This window comes from Labrus bergylta, chromosome 9 (genome assembly GCF_963930695.1).
Source record: "Labrus bergylta chromosome 9, fLabBer1.1, whole genome shotgun sequence".
NCBI classification, from domain to species: domain Eukaryota; kingdom Metazoa; phylum Chordata; class Actinopteri; order Labriformes; family Labridae; genus Labrus; species Labrus bergylta.
The window spans coordinates 30,555,361-30,580,389 of record NC_089203.1 but is presented as its reverse complement, the minus strand read 5'-3'; the positions used below and the strand labels follow the sequence as shown (position 1 = coordinate 30,580,389).

General features: G+C 47.4%; 1 protein-coding gene across 1 annotated transcript in view; it reads left to right on the top strand.

The window, feature by feature from the left end:
• The window catches only part of LOC136180000 (fibroblast growth factor receptor-like 1), a 29,983-nt gene extending 5,707 nt beyond the window's left edge, over positions 1–24,276 (top strand). The window contains exon 2 of the mRNA XM_065959045.1: positions 24,092–24,276. Within this exon, the coding sequence (XP_065815117.1) occupies positions 24,092–24,237 (146 nt within the window). The 3' untranslated portion in view covers positions 24,238–24,276. The remainder of the gene's footprint in view (positions 1–24,091) is intronic.
• Positions 24,277–25,029: the final 753 nt, after the last annotated feature.

The window sequence follows — 25,029 nt, the reverse complement described above, 5'->3', positions numbered from 1 at the left end:
AAATGTATAGAACAAACCATATGTGATGACAATGGGAGCGTGTCTGGAGCAGAGTTGGGAAGCCGTGCGTAACGAGGAAGGAAGCGCTTCGGATCTCTGTGTGTGTGTGTGTGTGTGTGTGTGTGTGTGTGTGTGTGTGTGTGTGTGTGTGTGTGTGTGTGTGTGTGTGTGTGTGTGTGTGTGTGTGTGTGTGTGTGTGTGTGTGTGTGTGTGTGTGTGTGTGTGTGTGTGTGTGTGTGTGTGTGTGTGTGTGTGTGTGTTCTAATGATCGTGCTCTTCAACACTTGGAGAATAAAAACGTACCCAGCGTGATGATTGGTTGCAGCAGCTGACATCTGTTCATGATCGGAAGAACAAAGAGAGAGAGCGAGGCCGAGAGAGAGAGGTATCAAAAGTGAAACCTGTTGGAACCTGTTTCAGAAATGAGCTCGTAAATGATTTTTGTTACGGCTCAGAGTTGCCGTTAGATGATCGATTAAGCGCAGGGTGAAGCTTGGCAGAGGAAACGTCAGAATCAGATCATGCAGAGTGACATCACTGACGTCACACAGCTCAGCTATGTTTGTCAAATGATTGAAGGTGATGGTGCACACAGACTGAATGATGATCACATTCCATCCAGTTCTCTGACAGCAGACTGAAGCCCCTCCCACACTTGCACTGCACGCCCTAAAGTTTCTGTAAGTCTTGGAGAGAGCAGCACGTGTGATCGCAAATCGACCGCAAATTTTCCAGCCAGCCTCCAAAATAGAAGTCAGGGGTTTTTCTACGTCGGACGGCTTGCACCTTGCCCCACTGTTTTTGAATTTACATCGTTTATAGTGAGCGGCGTGCGTGGACGGTGTGTAAATTGGCAGTGTGTTGATGTTTGAACACAGCAGGAAATATTCAGGAGGATTCATTAAGAGTGAAGGGAGGTGGTGATGATGGGTGTGATGTGACTGGTGCAAAATCCCAGTGGGGGATTTTCTTGCATGTAGTAAAGCTGCTTCATACATACAATCAATCAGTCTTTATTTGGAAAGCTTCAATTCATAAGAAATGTTCTCTCAAGACGCCTTAGAAGAGCCGGTATTTGACCTTACTCTTTGTGATCTGACGAGCAACTCAGGGAAATGTCAAATGTCCGGGACAGGCTGTCCAGAAGTGAAAGTGGCTCTATAGTGGCTCTATTGAACTGTTCTTCATGTGTGAGACTGCAGCTGTCTCTGAGCCAGAAACTAACACATGAGCTCAGGTTTCAGACCAACGTCCCCCCCCCGCCCCCCCCCCCCCCAACCTCTGCCCTCCGTCCCGATACCTTCTGTGTTTTCATGTTCTCAAATTACGTCGTTTTTAATTGAGATATCTGGTGCCTTGTCTGGAGAGGATGTAGAGTTGGCCAAGGTTTGCAGCCACCCTAATTGTGTGAGTCATTCACACACACACACACACACACACACACACACACACACAAACAGAAATGTACGAGTGTGTGTATGAATGCACAGAGCCTGAATCAGTCTCAAAAGACACAATCTCCTTCACACAAAATCTCACCGACCCACTCATACACACACCGGGCAGCTGTGCCTGTCCTGCTGTGTGTGTGTGTGTGTGTGTGTGTGTGTGTGTGTGTGTGTGTGTGTGTGTGTGTGTGTGTGTGTGTGTGTGTGTGTGTGTGTGTGTGTGTGTGTGTGTGTGTGTGTGTGTGTGTGTGTGTGAGTAAGTGTGTGTGTCAGTGTGTTGTGGGTTTAGTGTTTTTACTGCCAGATTTGGCTGCTCAGGTTACACACGCAGCACTTTCTTACTAATGGTAGAAAAATGCACGGAGTGAACCTGGAGGTTTGCAGGAACTGCTCGGTTGGTGTTCACATGAAGTACGGGGGCCTCACAGGGGGGTTGTTTTCGGGTTCGGGTGGGGGGGGTATAGGGGGAGGGTCTCAATCATGATTTACAGAACATGAAAAAGATGCAGTTTCAAAACGAAGCCCAGAAATTAACCCCTCGTGCTCTTTGAATTATATTATTACTTTATCTCTGCTGGTCTGGACTCCTGTCCAAGTTGAAGTTTATCTTTCTTCTGCAGCCAGGATGAAGATATAAGTCAAGTTTATGCTCTTCAACATCTGTAGGTTTGTTGTGCATGCAAAGGTGTGAAACCTCTCCCACATCAGACAAACAGAGGAGGTCACTGTACAAGTCAAATTAAACCATGCCAAGTATGATTGCTTGTCTGTTAAATGTGCAATCAGTAAGATGTGTAGAGAGTGAAATGATAAAGTGACCTTACTATATGATCAGACATTAAGGAAACATGTTATGTTAAAGCTTCTCTGACAACAATGCACATCTCTCATGTCAATCAAAGTCCTCAGCCTGAGGCCAACAGGGACAGTGTGATCCCCTGATAAGAACCTTAGACCAGCAGCGTGCAGGGGGCCGCCTCAGAAATGTCACCTGTGAAGGCCAAGGTGTTGCAACACTAGTCACAGTTTGACAAAAATGAGTGATTGATTTGTTAACTCAGTCGAGAGAGCGCCATACCTCCTGGTTCTTTAAGCATCAGAGTCATTCTGTGTATCAGATGTGTTCAGCGTTCAGGTCCTCCTGTTGGAACATCACGCCGCCCGCACAGCGAGGTAGACAAAGCTGCTCCGCCCGGAATCAGGGTGGCATGTTGGAGGACAGAGATGTAAACATGCAGGCGTGTGTGTGTGTGTGTGTGTGTGTGTGTGTGTGTGTGTGTGTGTGTGTGTGTGTGTGTGTGTGTGTGTGTGTGTGTGTGTGTGTGTGTGTGTGTGTGTGTGTGTGTGTGTGTGTGTGTGTGTGTGTGTGTGGGTTCACCGGCGGGGTTGTGGGAGGAAGAATGGAGTTATGTTTCTTAAACTGTTCTCCACCTTGTTGTTGAGTCCAGTTGAGAAACACAACGTCAGATGCTCAAAGATCTATGTGCTGTATCTCTGTAGGTACATATCAACAAGAGAGGAGAGCACACACACACACACACACACACACACACACACACACACACACACACACACACACACACACACACACACACACACACACACACACACACACACACACACACACACACCACCCTCACAGCACCTCAGGAGGGGCCCCGGCCTCCATTTCACGGCTGTCTGTCCCACATCCTCCCGTTCCGCCTCGTTTGACTCCCAGAAAAGAGACGGAAAGAAGACGGACGGCATGAAGAAGACCGGGAGGGAAGAGACGAGTGAAGCGTCTGTTTTTTCAGTCTGAAGACGTCACGTCGACAAGTCTGGAAAACATGAAAGAAAAAGAAGTGAAGGTTTGGAAATACAGTTCAAAACAGTTTCAGGAGCCACGACTTGGACTGACAGTAAAACACCGTGGAGATACGGGGAGGTGAATGTACGACGTCCTTCGATATGAGGAACCCGTCAAAATAAGGCAAAGAAAAAAAAAAAGATTGCTTTCTTCATTCTGATTGGTTGACAGGCCTGAACCTTGAAATGAACAATAAGAAAACAACATAATCTTGAAGATGCCAATGAGATATTCTCTTCAACAGACTCCTCGGCTCTCTTGGGTCCCCCCCCCCCCCGGTTAACTTCCTGCAGGGTGCCTGGGTGGCCCTGGGTAATTGCCTCACATGTACCCTGACACGGCTGTGGTAGCATGAACTCCTGTATCCTTTCAAGGAGGATGCATCAGTGGAGTCTTTAACTGAAGTGAAGTGTTTCTCAGGTTTATCTCCTTTCCCACACCTTGTCCTCTCCTCTCTCCTTACTCCTCTCTCTTTGTCTCTTTAACGCTCCTCAAGAATTCGTTTCTCTCTCACAGTCGTAGTCCACGTGCTCCGCCGAGCGATGGAAGATGTCTTTTCTCTCGATCATCTTTCAGCTCCTCATTGTTCCCCCCGTCTGTTTGCCTCATGCTCCATTTACATCTGTGTATGTGCATCTTTGTGTGTGTGTGTGTGTGTGTGTGTGTGTGTGTGTGCCAAGTCAACCCCTCGCAGACCCCTAATGGATCTTAAATACCCTCTGCTAGCTTTAACTTCAATCCCGCGTATGAGATGCCATCTGTCCATCAGCGGGCCTTTCTCCTCCTGCAGGCCTGAGCAGTGAGTCACTCCGCCCTCAAACAGAAGTATTGCAGATGTTTTCTGTTCTAATGAGTCTCACTGAAGCTTGAAATCTCTTTTAATTTAGCTTCCTTAGATGCATTCCTTCCCTCAAACCTTCCTGCTCTTTTTCGTCCAGTGAGAGTGAACACATCAAATGCTCTCTTTTACTTCCATGCGTCTCTGTATTCTTTCTTTTCAGGGTGGAATTTTCCGATCGTTTCCTCTGCCAGCTGTTCTCTGAAAATGTAAAACAAACCTGTATTTCTCTCCAGGTTTCCACGGCAACTCTCCCACAGCCAACCTGAGGTGTAGCTTTCCTTCTCCGTGTGTGTTTTGGCGAAGCAGGCATCCTCCGAGTGAAAGAAATATAAGTGCAATAAGTAACAAATGAAGCAGATTTGATATGGCTCATTTGCAGCTCTGGTACTAATATTGTGAAGAAAAGCTCCGTCCTCAAGTAACTGAATATGTGAGGATGTGGGCTGCGTTAGAGGAACCCAGCTTTCTCAGTTTGTTTAATGTAATTAAGACCGAACGCCTCAGTGTGAGTCCAATAGTAACAAAAGATGTGGAGGGGGGGGGGGGGACGTGAGGGGGGAGGCAGGAAAGAAAAAATAAAAGACTTCCTGGTGATAATGAGAGAAAATGTGCAGAAGAGAGAAAGCAGAGCTGCAGAGACTGAGTGGAGAGAAGTTAACCTTCAAGTTTATGACATATATATATAACCAAAAACAATGACAAAGCCTGTCGGAAAATGTCCATCCATCAAAGTGCATGAGCCATCTACACATCCCTTTTCTTCCACTTATCGGGGGCCAGGTCGCGGTGGCAGCAGGTTAAGCAGACTGCCCCAGATGTCCCTCTCCCCAGCGACGATTTCCACGTCCTCCTGAGGCGTTCCCAGGACAGATGGGATATGTAATCCCTCCAGTGCGTTTTGCTTCTAGGAGTTCTCTTCCCAGTTGGATGTGACCCGAAGACCTCCAAAGGGAGGCGGATCCTAATCAGATGCACGAACCACCTCAACCGGCTCCTCCCCCTCTCTCTGAGGCTGAGTCCAGACACTCTCTGGAGGAAACTCATTTAGGCTGCTTGTATCTGCCATCTTCTTCTTTCAGTCACTACATGAAGCTCAAGCCTCAGGTGAGGGTTGGTCCAGTGGTAAATCTCCTGCCTCATTATGGTCCGGCACAACGCCCGCATTACTGCTGACGCTGCACCAATCCGTCTGTCACACTTCATTTTACCCTCACTCGTGAACAAAACCCTGAAATACTTAAACTCCTTCACTTGAGGCAGAGGCATAGAATGACTATTTTTAAGAAAAGGAAAGAGAACACCTTCATGAAGTCGGGTTTTAGTTCCACATGTTCTAGCTTCAGCAACAACATGAGAGGGTGAAGCCGGGAGAGACATGAGAAAGGCTTCAACGAGTCCTCTCGAGGAGACACTTACTGCTCTTAGAGCGCTGCTTAAACGAGATGTATCCTCTCCCCCCCAAAACTTAACAACCACCAACTACCAAGCACAAACCCCCCCCACTCCCCCTCCCCCTCCCCCTCCCCACCCCACCCTACTTCTGAAAAGACATGAGGTGCTCCAGTATCCTCGCATGCCAGCTGCATAGCTCCCTTACACTCCAACCACTCCACGTTCAGATAGGGAGGAGAAAGAGGAGGAGAGGGGACGAAAGAGGAGACGATGCAAGAAGAAGAAAGGAGGAGAGGGATTAAGGAAGATGAGGAGGAGGCAGGGAGCGGGACAAATGGAGGAAAGAGTCACAACTTCATCAAGAGGAATTTAATTATTCTTTATCAATCAAACAGGACCGACGGACATGCACTAATGGAGAGATGTCAGAGTGATGGGGCTGCACATAGGGGGCCCCTCGAGCAGTCGGGGGTTCACCCCTGCAGCCATCAGACCAATCAGCAAACTTTGGTGTGTAGGGCCTTGGGTAAGGAACCGGAGGAAGAAACAAATGTGCAAATGTTGGTCAGACTGAGGGAGAGCGCACCAGGTCCAGCTGATCCTGCAGATCAGCCTCCATCCAGGACACACCTCCTGCAGCGATCATACAGAGGGACAAAAAGCAGCAAGCCAAAGACTATCAGAGGCCTGCTGGTGATGGTCGTCACCCAGTGATCAGAAAATGACACGAGTCAGGAAGACGAAATGTCGAAATATTCTGAATATAAACCAATAAGATGGGCTGCACGTTTGACCCCTGCCCTTTGATGCGTAACTACCCCTCTCTCTTTTCCCCAAGTTTTCTGTCTGTCTTCAGCTGTCCTATCATCGAAGGCAAAGGCAAAAAAATGAATCAAAACACATAAACACGAGAACCACTTCATCTGGATGTTAAGATGAAGAATAAAAAATGAAGGAAGGAAAAGAGAAGCGAGTTGGAAAGAGGAGATGAAGAAGGAGGACATTGAAGAGGAAGTCAGGAGAGACGTTGGCGAGTAGAAAGAGCGAGAATAAAGGAGAGCGGGCGGAAAGGAGAGTGAATGAGAGATGGCGGGTATTCGTGTCTGATCAGAGCGGTTAGCAGGGGAGCTGTGTACTCGTGAATAGAAGCTTAGTGGCCATTATTCAGTCTGGAGGATTTGTCCTGTTCACTATTGTTACCCTCAGGAGGGAGCAGCACACACACACACACACACACACACACACACACCCTCACACACACTCACACGCACACACACACACACCCTCACACACACACACACACACACACACACACACACACCCTCACACACACTCACACGCACACACACGCACACACACACACACACACACACACACACACACACACACACACACACACACACACACACACACACACACACACACACACACACACACACATGCTCTCTTTCTCTTTCTTTTCCTCAATTTTTCTGATAGTTTCAGTTTATTTCTTGGTGTTTTTATCACATACAAAGACAGATGCACCGATGACTAAAATGCCATCAAACATGGACACAGCCCGCCCCCCCCCCCCCCCCCCCCGCCTCCCACCCTAACCTCCATAATGGACTCATCTATTGACAGCACTGCTTGTTCGCTGAAGGAGTCTTTTCTCATTAGGGCTGGGATTTTGTCGCGGACCCTGCAGGCTCCTTTGTCCCACTCAGGGCATGTTATTAGCCCTTTCTGCTGTAACGACCACCCCCCTCCCACCATCATCCCCACCCCCCCCGGCTGAATAGACCTGAGAGGAGTGGAGAGCGTATCCAGGGGCAGAGAAGGTTCTGGCAATTAGCAAAGACATGTTTGAAGAGAGGAGGGAAAGGAAAGAATGGAAGAATCAGAGAGCGGACCGTCGCTACAAAAAGGCTTCTTTTGAAGTTTTTGAAACTTTTGTCTGCTTTTTTTTACTGCATCATCAAAGCCAAAGACTTGTTCTTCTGCACGCAACCTCCCTCCTCCTCCTCCTCCTCCTCCTCCTCCTCTTCCCTCTTTCTCTCTTTTTTTCTCCCCCTGATTTTCTCTCAAACGTTACTCCTCTCCCCGAGAATGCGTTTGTGTCGGCGCTGAAAAGCTCGACATCTTCTGCAGCCGCTTTGATGTCTTAATGACGACGTGAAGAGCGAGTCTTTCTCAAGGATTTCCTCCTTTCGTCCGCTTTTCTCACTCCTCAGATTCCAGCAGTTACATCTGCCGTTTTTTTCGATTGCACTCGGCTGACAACAAGCCGACGAGATGCAACAGAAGAATGCAGGAAAAAGCAGACATGGTCAAACTTGTTCCACTTATCAAACAGTGTATCAGAGTCTGAGTATCCTGAAGCTGTTTTTTTATCTGGTTTTGATAAAGTCTTGTTTCCCGTGCGGGTGACTGAACTTGTTTTTAAAGCTGCCACCGTCCCACATCGCGGCGCCAGGAAGTTTGATCAAATGCTTTATCTCTCAGAATTCACAAGAAAAGCTGAAGTGAAAAAATAAACTGATTACAGAAAATGAGTTCAGAGTTTCCCCCCGCCATCTTTTAGATACATTAAATACATTTTAAGGGAACGGGACGCGACCCTTTGCGGTACAGTTCGTCTCAGACGCAGCGCCAGGAAGTGCGCCTACAGTTGATCTGGTACCTGGTGTTGAAGCGTGACATGATGCCACTGGGACTCTCTGGGAGGGAGAGATCATCGATGAGTGATCTACATCAACTTTTCAAAAGAGAGGCGCGGTCACTGCGGCCTGTCGATGGGCGTGTCTCAACAGAAACCATCCGTTTGTGCTTTTAAGACCATTTGGAGAGGATCAGACGAGGAGGGAACTTTCTGAGCTATCTTCTGCTTTTGTTAGGATTTGTCAGTTTGCTTTCAGAGCGTTTAAATCAGACGGTGACTCTCTCAGCAGAAGCAGCGTCGCTCACTGTGGATGACTCGATGAAGGAAAGATGGTGGTACATCCGTGAGAAGTTGTCGGACTTTTACCTGGGTGAAAGTCGACAGAGCCTGCAGCCGTCCTGCTGCCGGGCAAACATGACGTGCTTGCAAGCAGAGAGGCCTTAAAGGCGGCTGTGGCTCAGTTGGTAGAATCGGTCGTCTCTCAACGGGAAGGTCGGGGGTTCAATCCCCAGCTCCTGCAGCCACATGTCCAATGTGTCCTTAAGCAAGACACTAAAGCACAAGTTGCTCCTGCTAAAGACTAGAAAATAACTATACAAGCTCAAGTCCAAGTCGAGAGCATTAGATTAACAAGCGAGGGTGAGTCCAGACTTTATGGTCTGGGGTGGCATAACATGGGCCAGGTGTCACATAACGACTTCGAGCATTACAGCGTCTAAGAAATGTTCAGAATCAAAACAAAGGTGTTTTTTTATTTTTTAATGTCAGAGTCCCCCCCTCTCCAGTGTTAGGGGAAGCACTGGAAGACTGTTGAAATGATGTGTAATTAGAAATAGACAATGTGTCTGTAAAAGAAGCAGCAGCTCTGACAGACTGCTTTTGTTTGGAGGCATCAGGTGTGTTTGTCTGCGTGTGCTTACTTGTGTGGTGTCGCTGCATTCCTCTGCATTATATTTCACATTATGTGCATGCACAAACTGTTTCCTCCTGCTCTCTGATAGTGTGTGTGTGTGTGTGTGTGTGTGAGGTGTGTGTGCAGTTTGTCCCCATGGTTCTTATGCAAACACAGTGAGGGTTGTGCGGCGCCTCTCCTATTGGCCTCGAGTTTGATCTGTGTGACAGCATGCTGAAAACTGATACACACACACACACACACACACACACACACACACACACACACACACACACACACACACACACACATACACACACACACACCATGACCAGTATATCGGCTCCACTTTTAGTGATCTGACTTTATATTTCAGTTGTGCTCATGAGTATAAACTTCTGTTTTTTTGTCGAGATGTCAACAGTTTTAGATTGTGCACACCTCTGAACCTTTCAGTGTGTGTCCCCTCAGAGCGGGCTGTAAACTTTCATTTGTGCCGATGTTCTTCTGGAGAAAAGGTTAATGTAGGATGGCGTCACAGTAATCTGTCAATATGTCATCTGAATGGATTTTAAAGGATGTCTGCGTCTAACATGCATGACGTCCGTCGACCTTTGGATGACCTTGAGGTACGGAGATGTTCAGACAGCAGCTCCTCTCCTGATGCACGGTGTCGTTTAGCTGAAGCTGTTTTAGAGTGTAAACATGAAGCGAGTGTGTACACATCAACTCTTCGCCTCTTCTCTCGCTGAAGCCTTCCTGTTGTGTGTGTGATGATTACGCTCACGGAGCTGGCATCGCGGTGAGTCATGGAGACGTGGCCACGGCGGTGCATCATGAGGTGCAGGTTGGTTTTTACATTGTAAAATATTTGTTCATCAAAGGCGGCCTGTCAGCGTGCAGCCTCACACTGCAGAGCGCGCCAACGCCTTTGATGTTGAAGAAGACGGCGGCACATAAACTCCAGCACTCGCACAAGGGCGTGTACACACACACACACACACACACACACACACACACACACACACACACACACACACACACACACACACACACACACACACACACACACAGGTTCAGGAGGTGCTTTGATGTGTGCTTTGTCCTGCAGGGATCACAGTGGGCAGAGCTCTAATAATTGATGATGTGTAGGTGATCATGATAACACAGGATGGGAGGAGTTAACAGCATCCCTCAGGGTGAACCTTGTGTTGTCTTTAACCCGTGGACGTGGCGTTGATCTACTTCCTGTTGGACAGGAAGGTGACAAACACCGGCGGTTAGCTTGTGCTAGCGTGTGTTAGCTTGCAGTGTAGGTACAAGCAGTAAACGTACACACTACATCCTGCAGGGGGCGGGGCTTCTGGGGGCGATGAGCCCAGGAGGAGGGGCCCAGTTTGAATGATGTGTTTTAACAGTCTGAAAAATAATATACAACATTTTCTTTTACATGTGAAAGGCTTTTCATGAAGTGCTTGAAAAGCCGTACTCAAACGAAAACGAGTCGCAGTGGAGTAATGAGGTCTGCGTGATGTTTGAGAGGGAGAGCCGCCGTTTGTAGGAAAGCAAAAGCAGAAGCGTTCTCCTCCACAGAGGTCGAGACTTCACCTCCAACACCTCGAGTCGTGAAAATGAATTCAGGAATGAAAGAGAGAGAGAGAAAAAAGGTCAAACGGGGAGAAAAACTACCGAAGCCCTAATGAGAAGATGTTTAACTGGAGTATAATTTGAAACCAGCGGAGCAGGGTGGGCCGTGGTCGAGAATGATTGAGAGTTCAAAGGGCCGGGACGAGGCCGGCGGTGTGGGTTTCAAAGGCGGCGCGTGGCGATGGATGTGAGAGATTTGTTAATTCAGTAAAGCAGAGCGCCGCCTTGATGTTGACTAGAGTTACACAGGCGGCAGCTGGAAGAGCACACACACACACACACACACACACACACACACACACACACACACACACAGACGTATGAATGCAGTCACACACACATTTAAAGTATGTGATGTGTACGGTCAGATGCTCAAAGAACCGCCGGCCGATGCACTAATTCACATTTTAATGTTTCACACATTTATCTGCACACTTTAAATGACTTTAAATTCTATAAAGGCAGAATGAAAACGCAGGTGCATGTACATATAAACACAGGTAACCCCCCTCACATAGACGCCGTGTCTTTAAGTAACGTTGTGCAATCGACAGTGGACAGAAACGCGGCTGCACGCTGCTGAAGGTGAGATCGTCTATTTTGGGGATATGACAACTTTCATAAGCTGGGATGGTTTGAGGTCGGAGCAAAAATAACTTAATATATCTGGCAGTGCATCATCCCCACCCCCTTTTTAAAATAACACACATCTATAAATGTTGTGTTCAGAGGAGCTGCTGGTCCCTGTGATCCTTTATAACAAGGTGCATGATGGGAAAATGTTTTGTAGGGGGCGTAAGTGTGCAAAAGGGAAAAGCAAAGATTATGAAGAGTTAGGAAAATAATCCTCATTTTGAAGCTTCTTCTTTATTTCAGTCGTCAGAACTAAATAAAACTTTGACACCAGGTTCTTCATTTCACCTCTTTGTGAACCCGACACAGAGGCGATTCAACATGTTGAATCTGCGTCAGTCAGAGGCAGCTCTCTGATTGGCTGTTCAGAGGTTTCTCTCCAGCTCTCCTCTCAGGTTCAGTAAAGCCTCTTGAGCATGTCTCTGTAGTCTCCATGCTTTCACCCATTAGTGAGGTTTCTCCTTATTTGTCTCCTCCTCCTCTTCTTTTCTTTTTCCACTAAAAGACCAAGAGCTGACAACGCCAGCGCCATATTCACCTTCTTATCAGACATTATTCTCCATTAGTAGACGACCTATAATACGAGTGGTGAGCGACAATGGTGTGAAAATGGTCTTCTTGTATCAGAACAACGGACTACTGCCCCCTGCTGGCATGGAGAGTAATTTCCCCTCATGAGCAGAACGTACGTGGTGATTGGCCGTCGGCTGTAGTCTTTGCGGTGTGTTCAAGTGCAACTTTTTGGCTAAGACGTGAAGGGACGCCGCAGTCACTAGTTTGTGTTTCAGGGCCTGCACAGACCCACACACCGTACTCTGATGTTTCTATATCACACTTTCATCTTTTTGTGCCTTTAATGGAGAGATGGGACAGTGGATAGAGTCAGAAACCAGAGAGAGAGAGGACAGTGGATAGAGTCAGAAACCAGAGAGAGAGAGGACAGTGGATAGAGTCAGAAATCAGAGAGAGAGAGGACAGTGGATAGAGTCAGAAACCAGAGAGAGAGAGGACAGTGGATAGAGTCAGAAACCAGAGAGAGAGAGGACAGTGGATAGAGTCTGAAACCAGAGAGAGAGAGAGGACAGTGGATAGAGTCTGAAACCAGAGAGAGAGGACAGTGGATAGAGTCAGAAACCAGAGAGAGAGAGGACAGTGGATAGAGTCAGAAATCAGAGAGAGAGAGGACAGTGGATAGAGTCAGAAATCAGAGAGAGAGAGGACAGTGGATAGAGTCAGAAACCAGAGAGAGAGAGGACAGTGGATAGAGTCAGAAATCAGAGAGAGAGAGGACAGTGGATAGAGTCAGAAACCAGAGAGAGAGAGGACAGTGGATAGAGTCAGAAACCAGAGAGAGAGAGAGGACAGTGGATAGAGTCAGAAACCAGAGAGAGAGAGGACAGTGGATAGAGTCTGAAACCAGAGAGAGAGAGGACAGTGGATAGAGTCAGAAACCAGAGAGAGAGGACAGTGGATAGAGTCTGAAACCAGAGAGAGAGAGGACAGTGGATAGAGTCAGAAACCAGAGAGAGAGAGAGGACAGTGGATAGAGTCAGAAACCAGAGAGAGAGAGAGAGAGGACAGTGGATAGAGTCAGAAATCAGAGAGAGAGAGAGGACAGTGGATAGAGTCAGAAACCAGAGAGAGAGAGAGGACAGTGGATAGAGTCAGAAACCAGAGAGAGAGAGAGGACAGTGGATAGAGTCAGAAATCAGAGAGAGAGAGAGGACAGTGGATAGAGTCTGAAACCAGAGAGAGAGAGAGGACAGTGGATAGAGTCTGAAACCAGAGAGAGAGAGAGGACAGTGGATAGAGTCAGAAACCAGGGAGAGAGAGAGGACAGTGGATAGAGTCTGAAACCAGAGAGAGAGAGAGGACAGTGGATAGAGTCAGAAACCAGAGAGAGAGAGAGGACAGTGGATAGAGTCAGAAACCAGAGAGAGAGAGAGACAGTGGATAGAGTCAGAAACCAGAGAGAGAGAGAGAGGACAGTGGATAGAGTCTGAAACCAGAGAGAGAGAGACCACATGGTTTCATCTTGAACCTGAAGTGTTAAACTTTGCTTGAAACACCCTTCATGAGTGTAACGCATGAAGGGTGAGCGCTGAGAAAACAAACGCCAGGTGGACACGGGGGCCTAATGCTCACCTGGTGAAACGTCCTCGCTGCTCTCATTTTAACTCCAATGTGAAGTCTGTTCAGTTCATTCAGAACTCCGTGCGTCCCCGTCTGCAGCTCTTCAGACTCAGTATGTGGACACACACTCTGTTTCCACTCCTGTGATCTCAGAGGCCTCCTGTGAGCAGCGGACATGAAGTCATTCACTAATTCCTCTGAATCATTTCTGTCCTTGAAGGAATCGCCTCCATCATGTTACTCTGCCGGGACAGGGGGGCAAGGTTTTTGTGCTCATGCTGTACGTTTGACAAATTACTGCATGGCGTCCATACTGTCTCTATTTTAAAGACAGATTTTGGTCCTTGTTCACCACTTGACCCCGCTGCTGCTGCGTCAGTGAAGTGTGAACAGTGATGTAAAACAGCAACGTGAACCAGCGCGCGTCGACACGAGTGTGGAAAATAGCGTGCAAGAAAGCAAGCGGAGAAAAGAGAGAGAGACAGAGAGAGAGAGAGAGATAGACAGAGAGAGAGAGAGAGAGAGAGAGAGAGACAGAGAGACACAGAGAGAGAGACAGAGAGACACAGAGAGAGAGAGAGAGACAGAGAGACACAGAGAGAGAGAGAGAGAGACAGAGAGACAGAGAGAGAGAGAGACGGGGAAATCATAAATGAACTTAACCAGATACGTTTGTTTTTGCAAACACACACACACACACACACACACACACACACACACACACACACAGAAAACAGAATCTCGATCCTTCACTGTATGTTTTCAGATCTCATAAAGCCCGTCGCTGGCCGGCGTTTACGAGCGAGCGTGTGGAACCACTCGTGTGTTATTCCATGGCTCTGTTGATAGTTTACGCTCTGACACAGTCCATGTCCGAGCGCACGGAGAGGCCAGGCTGCTCCGTATATTTTCTCACTCTTGGTTTTCTCGACTGTTTTCGTGTCCTAACCAAACCCAGACCTTGTTGATAACCTGAACCTGACCGCCAAGGCTACATGGCCCGTGCCTGAGCGCAGAGTCTGAAAACACACCAGAGCTGATTCTGGGAGAGAGTGCGCTGGAAAAAGGATCTGGACGTACTGACGCTGTGTAGAAAGCCGTGGCATGTTAATCACACATTGTGTATTTGGATAATATCAGACGGAGATGGAAGGGGGGCGGGATTTGTGCTGTGTCAGCTGGAAGCGACGCCGTCGAACTCTCGCTTCCTTCCCCTCAGGCGAGGGAGGATTAATGATTCACGGAAATATTCAGAAGTCAGAATCAGTTTATTATGTCGTACTTTAGTGAGCCCTCGTGGAAAACGTTCCTTTTTTTTCATTCTTGCAGGGAGGACATGTGAAGGGTTTGACATGCAGGAGGGCAGAGAGAGATAGAAGCACTTTTCAGACCGTTATTTAAACAAGAGCGCCGTAACTAAAATCAGCCGTCATCCTGTATTTGCGCAGCGGGAGCTTCACATACACACACAGTCAAACATACACAAACACAGCGCTGCGTTCTCCTACTGTCTCAGCTGAATCCATCTCTGTTACTAACAGAGAAGGTGAAGATGAAACGTCACCTGTGACACCTAGTGTTTAAAATGGGTACTGCAGTCCAAGTTCTAATCATTGTAGAGAGCTGTCTCCCCCCTCTATAGAGTCCATGCTCACTCAGGTCACCATGTGGTGGACTCTGAAGCTTCAGTGTTTATCCAGCTCTGCATGGGTCTGTAAACCTTTCTGTGTTCTAACCTCTCTCCATTTTTCAAAAGCATCTCCAATATTGATCCTAGTTTGAGCACGTTTCTGCTCGTGGAGCTTATTAGAAACATGCAGAGGCTTTTTAGGTCGGGTACAATCACTTCTATCTGAACCACTTCTCTTGACCGCTTCCATCACTGCAACACCTGTTGACCTGATAACTGCTCTCATATCTGACAAACCGAGGGGCGTCCAAAACGGCCGTGTGGGGGGGTCTTAAAAGCGCCTACCTTCTCTGGTCCAAACAAATCCAGAGCATTCAGGAGCAGAATCTAAAGTTAGAAGGAGGACATACTGGCTGCTGCATTGTTGTCAGAGAAGCCAGCACTTCAACATAGCATGTTTCCTTAATGATCAGATAGTAAGATACCTTTATCATCTCACTCTCTACACAGCTCACTGATTGGACCTTCAACCTGATTCAGTGTGAACAATAGCTCTAACTACATGCAGTCGCTGCTTCTTATGATATGAATGAAAACAGGACAGGGTCATGGTTAGGCTGACAATATAACACAGCTGTACACTGGGTCTATAAAAGCTTCAACGCTGAGGGGTCTGGAACTATTTTCAGCCTGTAGGGGTGGCACATTTCACTTCCTGGAGCAGGATTTTATAGCTAACACTTTTAGCCAAAACTCAGTGTCCTGGCTTAAATTAGTTACCTGGAAGTGTTTTCATGTTGAGGACTCAGTCAAAGGAAGCGGGAACATTTGGGGCTTTTCTGTTCTCAGTATTTTTATTGTCCTCCAACACTTCGCCTTCTGCCTGACCTTCATCTGAAGCCAACTGCGCTCAGCTCCACTCTTCACGGTTACGCTGTTGAAACTCCAGATGTTCTGAGCTGTGATTCTATTAATAATCACTTTGTAATAAAACGACCTGTTTCATCTGAAGGACACGCTGTGAGTGTAGTTTGAGGTTACCTAATCAAACACATGGGTCGTCAACTTAAACCAACCTTTACCATCACACAAAAAGAAAGACATAGGAGCTGATTTCATGAAGGAAACTTTCACAGCATTCAAAACTGTTTTTCAAAAAGATAAACGCTAAATGGACTTGAGCTTGTAGATTTCTTTTCTAGTCTTCTACCGACTCAAAGCGCTTTAACACCGCAGGTCACACCTACACATTCACACCCTGATGGTAGAGGCTGTTCATACTCATTCATACACCGCTGACAAAGCAGTGGGAGCAACTCAGGGTTAAGGTCTTACCAAAGGAAATATCGATATGTGGCTGCAGGAAGTTTTGGAGCTTCGGGTTGGTCGACGACGACGACACAGGGCGACATGTGAAATTCTACGTCATATTTTACAGAATTAGTTCACGCCTTAAGGATCCTTGTTGTGGGGCGCTGGTGGAGGAGTGGTTAGGTAGTCGCTCCATGTACAGACCCTGGGTTTGACCCTGTGGCTCCTTTCCCTCATGTCATTCCCCACTCTCTCGCTCTCTCCCTGATTTGTGTGTTAGTGGAAACACAGATGAACACAGTCACCCTCCTCCCTCATGTACACACACACACACACACACACACACACACACACACACACACACACAGGTGTCTGTAATTAGTGTGTTTAGCCCGTTCATGGCAGAGGATCAAACTGCGGTGTGTTCAGCTTCAGGGTATACAGCACTTAGAGTTTAACACAAGTTTACACACACACCTTCATTCTTTATTTTCTCTCTTGTTATCTCGCCGGCACACAAAAGGTGTTTGTGTTTTGGTCTGCAGGTGATTCACACCTCTGAGTAGAGACTCAAGCACTTGCATATTCAGTATATTCAGTGTTTGTTTCTGCAGGGAGAGAGCGCAGATGGTCAAGGCAGGGCGCAAAGGATTATGGGTCAGATAAGCTTCAAATGTTCAACATCTCGGATCTTACTTGAGAATACACACAGTTGGTTTGGTGCTGCCGCCGTAAGCAGAAGTTACGTATCCAGACCAGGTGTGCACAAGGTTATGTGAGCAGAATGCTGCTGCTGCTCAGAAGTACGAGCGCTCAGCTTTTCATTCTGATGAGCGGGCAGCTTTCTGTTCAAAACTGTTCTCTATAAATGAGTCCACAGATCTGCAACAAGTCATCACTCACAACTGAAGCGAGCCTCTACATTGGCTGTCTGTTGCCATGTGACTCTTATAACACTTCAGAACCACAAGATTCAGAAATGTGTCACATGATCCATGTGCCGTTGGTTTTGTTTCCCTGAGCTCAGGCTCTCAGGCGTACTGTGGCTCACTTGTGTCCATCCAGCTGGTCACTTGTTGTCTTGAGTTGTTGTTGAGTCATTTCAATCAGCCTCCTATAAGATCTGTTGACTGTTAAGAACACTTTGGCCCTGTTCAGACCGCCGTTTCAAGCCGTGATATTTACGCCCATGTGACATTTTGTCTTCAATCTGAATTTCGCTGAGACGTAATAGGGGACGAACTGATCCCCTCATCTTCAGAGGTAGTAACAGAGGAGAGACGTTATCAGCTGAGCCAGCAAGGGGATCGCTGCGCTGTGTGTGTGTGTGTGTATGTGTGTGTGTGTGTGTGTGTGTGTGTGTGTGTGTGTGTGTGTGTCTGTCTGTGTGTACAGCTCCCGCTGTGCCGTGCTCCTGCATCCCCAAAATGCAACGTGATTCATTCCATCATTAATTTAACATGAATGTACAAAGACGGGTGACGGCTCGGCTTAGTCAGGTCACTTTTGTGCAAAAAACAAAGCAGTCTGAGAAAGGGTTAATAAGAGAGAAAACATGTTGAAAGATGAGCTGCTAGCCTCTTAGCTTGTGGCTCGTGTATCCCAGTGTGATGTGCAGTGGAGCAACCTGCAAAACACAAAAACACATGAATGGGGGCGAAATTAGCGACGAGCTAAGAGGCTAAAGCTGAGCCCTTTTTAAAGCTTTTCTTCCTAAATGTGTCATAAAACATACATTTAGAGGAAACAGTGATAAACTATTCAACTAATATAAGATAGAAATGACTCCTCGATTCACTAATTCAGTCCCATTGATGTGTATTGCAAGCAGAATGTTTGAAGTGCAACTGAGCTGCAGGGATTCGCTCTTTGACCGTTAACGTTCCTCGTGCGATCCGGTCTGAGCTGTTCAGACGTGGAACTACCTCAAACAAAGCTCTTTAATTGGCTCTCGCTGCGGCCTAATTTACCTAATTGGGATTTAAACTTTGGACGCTTTGTTCCACTAAATAAAGTTTCAGGACTGATGTGGATCAGTGATGAAATGAAAGAGAGCAGAGACTTTTGGAAGAAGTGAAAGTGGTTTCTCTCATGTTCCAATTCTTCAATACGGATCACGACTCTCTGCAGCTCTCATATACAGACAAACCTGGAGGTCCTGCCCAGCCTCTGTTCTTCTTCTTCTTCTTCTTCGTCTGAAACCTGAAAGACTCTTTTTGTTCCACACATCCTGAGCCTCTTTCCCCTGAATCTCCTGCCAGAACAACTTTTCTTAATCACCACAAACCCCCAATAACTCCAGAAAGCCATTTCTGTGTAAATGTGCATGTGTCTATTTTAGTAAGCCCTGTGTGTGTGTGCGTGTGTGTGTGTGTGTGTGTGTTTAGAAGTGTAATTGGCTCACACACACACACACAGAGGTTTGTACCAAATAGGTCAGAAAGCTGGAAGCAGTTCCCGGCTGAGCGTTGACGTGTGTTCATGTTTCAGAGAGCCGGAGCTCGGTATGGCACAACGTGAAATCCATTTGTAAATAGAGTCGTAAAGTTATCTCTCGTAAAAAGTTTGTTGTTGTCCTGGCCAGGTCCGTGTGTGTGTGTGTGTGTGTGTGTGTGTGTGTGTGTGTGTGTGTGTGTGTGTGTGTGTGTGTGTGTGTGTGTGTGTGTGTGTGTGTGTGTGTGTGTGTGTGTGTGTGTGTGTGTGTGTGTGTGTGTGAGAGTTCAACAGAAACACTTTGGAGTTAAACATATTTACCTCATGAGGATTCTTCAGACTACAAATTGGTTCTCTGTGAGTTAGTCGGTGTTGTAACGATGGTGTTGGGGAAATGTCATCATCTCAGACACACGTCATCACGACTCGCTAAACACACACACACACACACACACACACAGCTGTTAATCTGTCATGTAAGGCCATGTTGTCGCTCCCAAAGAGTAGCAGTTAACTATAATGTACGATTGTCTGTTCTGCTGTTACACTTAATAAATCTCCCTCTCTGCACCGACGCCTTCCCCCCCCCCTCGGTCTTTTCATCTCTCTCCCCCGCCGCCTCCTGACCTCGTCTTAAAGTCAGTCACTTCCCGTCATGTTCCCTCTCTTTCTCCGTCGCAGCCCCTTTCAGCGTCTCTCTCTCATGCTGCTAATGGAGGACGGTGTAGCAGCAACAGTTACAATGATTTCCATACGGCTGCACAGCTTCTCCACGGGCGAGAGTGTAAATCACAGTGACGTGTGTGTGTGTGTGTGTGTGTGTGTGTGTGTGTGTGTGTGTGTGTGTGTGTGTGTGTGTGTGTGTGTGTGTGTGTGTGTGTGTGTGTGTGTGTGTGTGTGTGTGTGTGTGTGTGTGTGTGTGTGTGTGTGTGTTTTTATCCTACAATGGTGTCTTATTTTTAAAAAAAAGGATTTTAAAAATATATTTTTGGCCGTGTTTTAAAGAGTGAAACTTCAGTTTAACTGAAGAATAATTTTAACAAATGTGACCTGTCTAACAAATGTCAAACTGTGTTCATCACACATTTCTAGAGACATTCCTGATGTATTTCCTGCGCACTCTCCGCCTTCCTCTTGGTAAAAAAAAGAAAGAAGCGCTGCACGCTGTCCCTGTAGCGCCCGGTGATATCTATAGGCAGACGACAGAACCACTCCTGCTGTGTGTGTGACGGCCCTGTGGCCTGTTGGGTTGAGCCTTCTCTCTTCTTGTGTTGCAGGTTTGTGTAATTTGTAGGCGTGGCCGTCCAATCAGGCTGACTGAGATCACCTGGGCCCGATGCTCACACTCGATATAAAAGCTGCCTCCTTAGTGTGGGAGAGGCTTTCTGCATGCACCTCGTTTGGTGACTTTGTCTTCCTTCTCCATCAATCACATGCACCATAAACATAAGCTTTCACCTTTCGTTCAGAGTTTTGTAAATCAGTTTAATTCAGTGTTATTTCAGTGTCTGTCCCTTCATGACATGCAGTTTGACTTCTGGGTCAAAGCCCGGCGAGGGGACTGTGGAGCATGCTCAGAATGGCTTGTCCAATTTGGTGTCTGATTGAGGTGTGTAACTGCATCATCTATAGGTGTGCACGTCCGACTCGAGAAACTCCACTCGGTGCGATTTCAGTCGGACTGACATGTTGGCATGCATTTGAAAAGCATGATTTTTAAATCTTCCATGACTATTTCATGGTCGTTCTGTTCAGTGCAGTCGGGTTAAGCTTCACTTCTGGACTGCAAACTGCAATCAGACAAACAGTCCCTGACTCAAAAATAACTCTACTCCAGGGACTCGGGTTTAACTGAACAATGGGTTTCCTTTCCAGTGTTTGTAAAATGTGTTTACTCGCGGTAGCTCCCGACTGAATTATGAAGTAAAAACATCGAGTCGGGATGAAACGTGATGCGAGCTGCATGAAGGCTGAAGCTGTCAGAGGGTCGTTTTAAAGGAATAACAGCGGTTTACTGGTTTCTTAAGATACACAAACTCACGTCAGGCTGGTTTCGACCGCGACGCTCAAACAACGAGCGGTCAGTCAGAGCCGACACACACACACACACACACACACACACACACACACACACACACACACACACACACACACACACACACACACACACACACACACACACACACACACACACACACACACACACAGAGCAGTTCAGTCCACATATCCAGTGTCTCTATATTAAAACCTGGAAGGACATGACCCTTTAGGAAAACACTGGCCCCCTGGACACGCTCACACACACACACACACACACACACACACACACACACACACACACACACACACACACACAGACACATAGAGGACTGTTGGGACTCGTATTTCTGAGCCAGCTCTTGTCCAATTGCTGCCTTTTACTCTACAGAGCTTAAAGTAAATACATGAAGGGGTTATATAAATACACACACACACACACACACACACACACACACACACACACACACACACACACACACACACACACACACACACACACACACACACACACACACGGGGGTACCCAGCCAGTGAATGTGTGAAATGTAGCACACTGTAGACCCCCCAACACCCCCTCTCCCCCCGTAGATTAAAAGAGACTCGATTGAAAAGAAACAAACTGGCAGAAAATGAAAGAAGTGTGAGTGAGTGAGGGGCCGGCTTCAGAGAGGGGAAGAAAAATAAAGAGAAGTATGGCAGATAAGAAAATGTCTCTTTGGTCATGACACATAGCTCCAGGACTCAGAGCAAGGGGGGCGGGCGCAGCATCTATGTGGATGATAAAAAAGGATGGATGTGTGACCCTAGACTACCTAGAGGACCAAACTAAAAACATTCCTGATATTTGCCTTTTCTTGCATGCACCTCTGAAGCTCCTTCAGTCAGTGATCGACTAGTGATGCCTTAGTGTTCTTTGTTCCAGATCCAGTCAGAACATTTGTGTTTCTGCTTCTTGGCTGTAGATTACATCTCAAATGGTTCCCCAGGTGTTTGTTGTTTACTTGTTGTGTGTTCTGATTGTACCTTGCTTTGTGTATGAATGGACCAGGTGGTAAATGAGTTTCCCCCCTCTGGGTGTTAATAATGTTTTCTAATGTAATCTAATTAGCCGCCTTTAGCTCGTCTGACTGATGGATTCACAGTCATTTTCTTCCTCTATGCGTGACTCTGTGAGTATTCAGGGCCATGTGAGAGTGTGCGTACGGATTAGCTTTAAAGGCAAAGTATCTGGCCGAGCATGAGGAGGTGGAACAGGATCAGAAGAAAACACTTTGTTTATTAAAAACATCTGAAGCTGTGTGTGTGTGTTCAACCTCACGATCACTCCTGAGCGTACGGTCCAACTGCACGCTGCTCTAACAGCCTCTGCAGAGACGCTACATGACTGATACCACTTTGTTGACGTATGTGTTAAAGCGGCGCCGTGTGTGCAGGGGTCGTTCACATCAACACAAACATCAACACAAACATCAACACAAACATCAACACAAACATCAACACAAACATCAACACAAACATCAACACAAACTTTGTCCCAGAAGCCGTAAGGACGAATCAGAAACGTGTGTTTGTCCTGCTGACAGTTTTCTCTGCATGAGTTTCACAGTTACAGCTGTAACACATGAAAAACTGACTCAAACTGTGGATGTATGGCTGCCCTGTATGGAGAGTGGAAGCCCCCCCCCCCCCCCCCCCGTGTGAGGGGGTCTGTAGGAGGTCTGCAGAGGAAGGTTTACAGGCTCGCACCGGGCCTTGGGGGAGGATTTGCTAGCTGCTAAGAGCGCTAAACCATGTCCCTCCCCCCCCCCCCCCCCCCCCCCCCCCTCCCGTACTTCAGACTTCAGACTCCCGTGCCGCCGGGCTTCAAACGCCTTTGCCCTTTCTCAGAACATGGCGTGCATGTGGCGGGGGGGGGGGGGGTCAGAGGAAGGGGAGGAGGAATGAGGTGCAACGGGAATACCACTTAGTTAAATAACGTCAGAACACACATGCACCGACACACCCATACAGGAATTCATATCACACACACACACACACACACACACACACACACACACACACACACACACACACACAGAGGGTCTGCCCACCTGCTATTAATACCCAGGGATGCAGGTCATACCTCGTATTTGCATTTCAAGTGCGTCGTTTGTTCCATTATCCAAATAGTGATGCTTTTAAGACATTTGGCGCTGCATTAAACACACTTCAGCGTTCAGGTGGTCCACTGATATCCACACACACACACACACACACACACACACACACACACACACACACACTCTATGTACCAACATGCACCATAAACAGATCCATTTACAATCACACACACACTGACACGTACTTCCTGCAGGTGGTCCGGCTCTGTGGTTCCTTTGTCTTCCTCTCCGTCGCTGCCATCAGGTTTTGGTTGAAGTTTAAGGTTAGACCGAGTCTCCCCCCCCCCCCCTCCCCCTCCTCCACCCCCCCTCCTCACCTTCATGTATTTTGACAGACTTGATATTGCACTGCATCAGGCGTCCCCACCTCCCTGTGAACGGGCCCCTCGGATACATTGGTTCCATCTTGAAGCAGTTGCTAGCGTGAAGGTCCAGACAGATGTTTGTATCTTTTTTGGTAATCAATGTGGGAAGACCTGCTGAGGGAGAGAAAGTGATACACCAGCGGGAGTTAAGAAGCAATACGAGACTGTCGACATGCGTACAGTAAGGAATGCAAAGACAGACGGTTTCCCTGAAAGCTTATTTTCATCAGAAAAGTCTCTTCTGTAAAGTTTAAACCAAAGGGAAACTGTTTCTCTGAAGGACTCCTTCAGTAGTGTTTCTCTTCAGTTTTGATGTGGAAAGCTGCACATTTATGATTCTTCTAACTCAGCCGTTGAGCGAGGAATCAGTCAGCGTCTCCTAACAGCATGGGGCGCTAGAGAGCGTTGCATTTAGAAATCATGACTAGTAGGGCTTTCACACCTGCAGAAAACTCCTGAAAAACGTCCTGATATGTTCGGCTGAGCGTGCAAACAGCTGAATGTTTCTCCTGCAGCCTCCCCGTCTGACAGGGATCGCCTCCTGCTGTGAGGTGCATGTGTGAACAACCAGATCAAATATGATATTTTGTGCGTTTGCAACTTTAGATGTGACTCTTATAAAGATGTCAGCTCACTTCATATCTCTTCCGTTTGTTTTTTCTCTCCCTCTCCAGATGACTCCAGTACGAGAAGCGGAGCTGGGACGGTCAACGGCGACTCTGAAAACGTCCCGGAGCTGGCGGGGAAACTTGGTAAAGCACTCATAAGTCATGTGTCCTCCTCACAACAAGCATGTAAAGATTTGAAAAAGCGGAGCTGAGAGTGTGTCATTTAAAAGAGCGGGAGCCGATCGTACAATAAACACCTCGCACAAAGAGGAGGGGGGGGGGGGGGGGGGTGGGGGGGGTTTGTTTATCAGACGGACACACATCAGGGGGCTTGTTTGCTCACATAATCGGCTCTGACAGAGCGGAGAGCCGTCTATTTGTGTGAGGTGTGATTTGGCGGGACACATTCTTTCCTTTACACCCCCCCCCCCCCCCCCCCCCCATGTCAACTTAACCCTTCATTCTTGTTTCATCCATCGTCTGCCTCTCTTTCTTTCTCTCTCACTCGGTCAGAATCGCCCGTGCTCGCCCTGTGTCCTCTCTGCGGCCTTCTCTCTTTGTTTTCCTCTTGAAGTGTTCACTCTGCAGCACGCTCACACACGACTGAACGACACACTCACTGCTTTGGACCCCCTGTAGAGAGAGTCCCGCGCATTTATCTGAATAAAGCTGAAAAGTTATCTGCAAGAAGCTGTGTGGCCCGTCTTAATGCCAAGATAGACTTGAGCCAGCTACACACCCGAAGATTTTGATTTCCCCCCTTCAACAGTCGAGGGGGGGCGTGGTCTGATTGGCTGCTTGTCAAATAATCCTCAAGTGTGTGATGTCACTACGACTCGGAGCCTCCTCAATCTGCGACTCCAGGTCGGACTGCCGCCAACAGAAAACCTGCAGCAGCCAATGAGAATGAGCACACCTGGAAGCGTCTTTGCCTCAGCCTCAGCTCTCAGCGACGATTTCATCCGCATAGTTTTTCTCGTTTTCTGATTTTTGGGCTGAAGAAA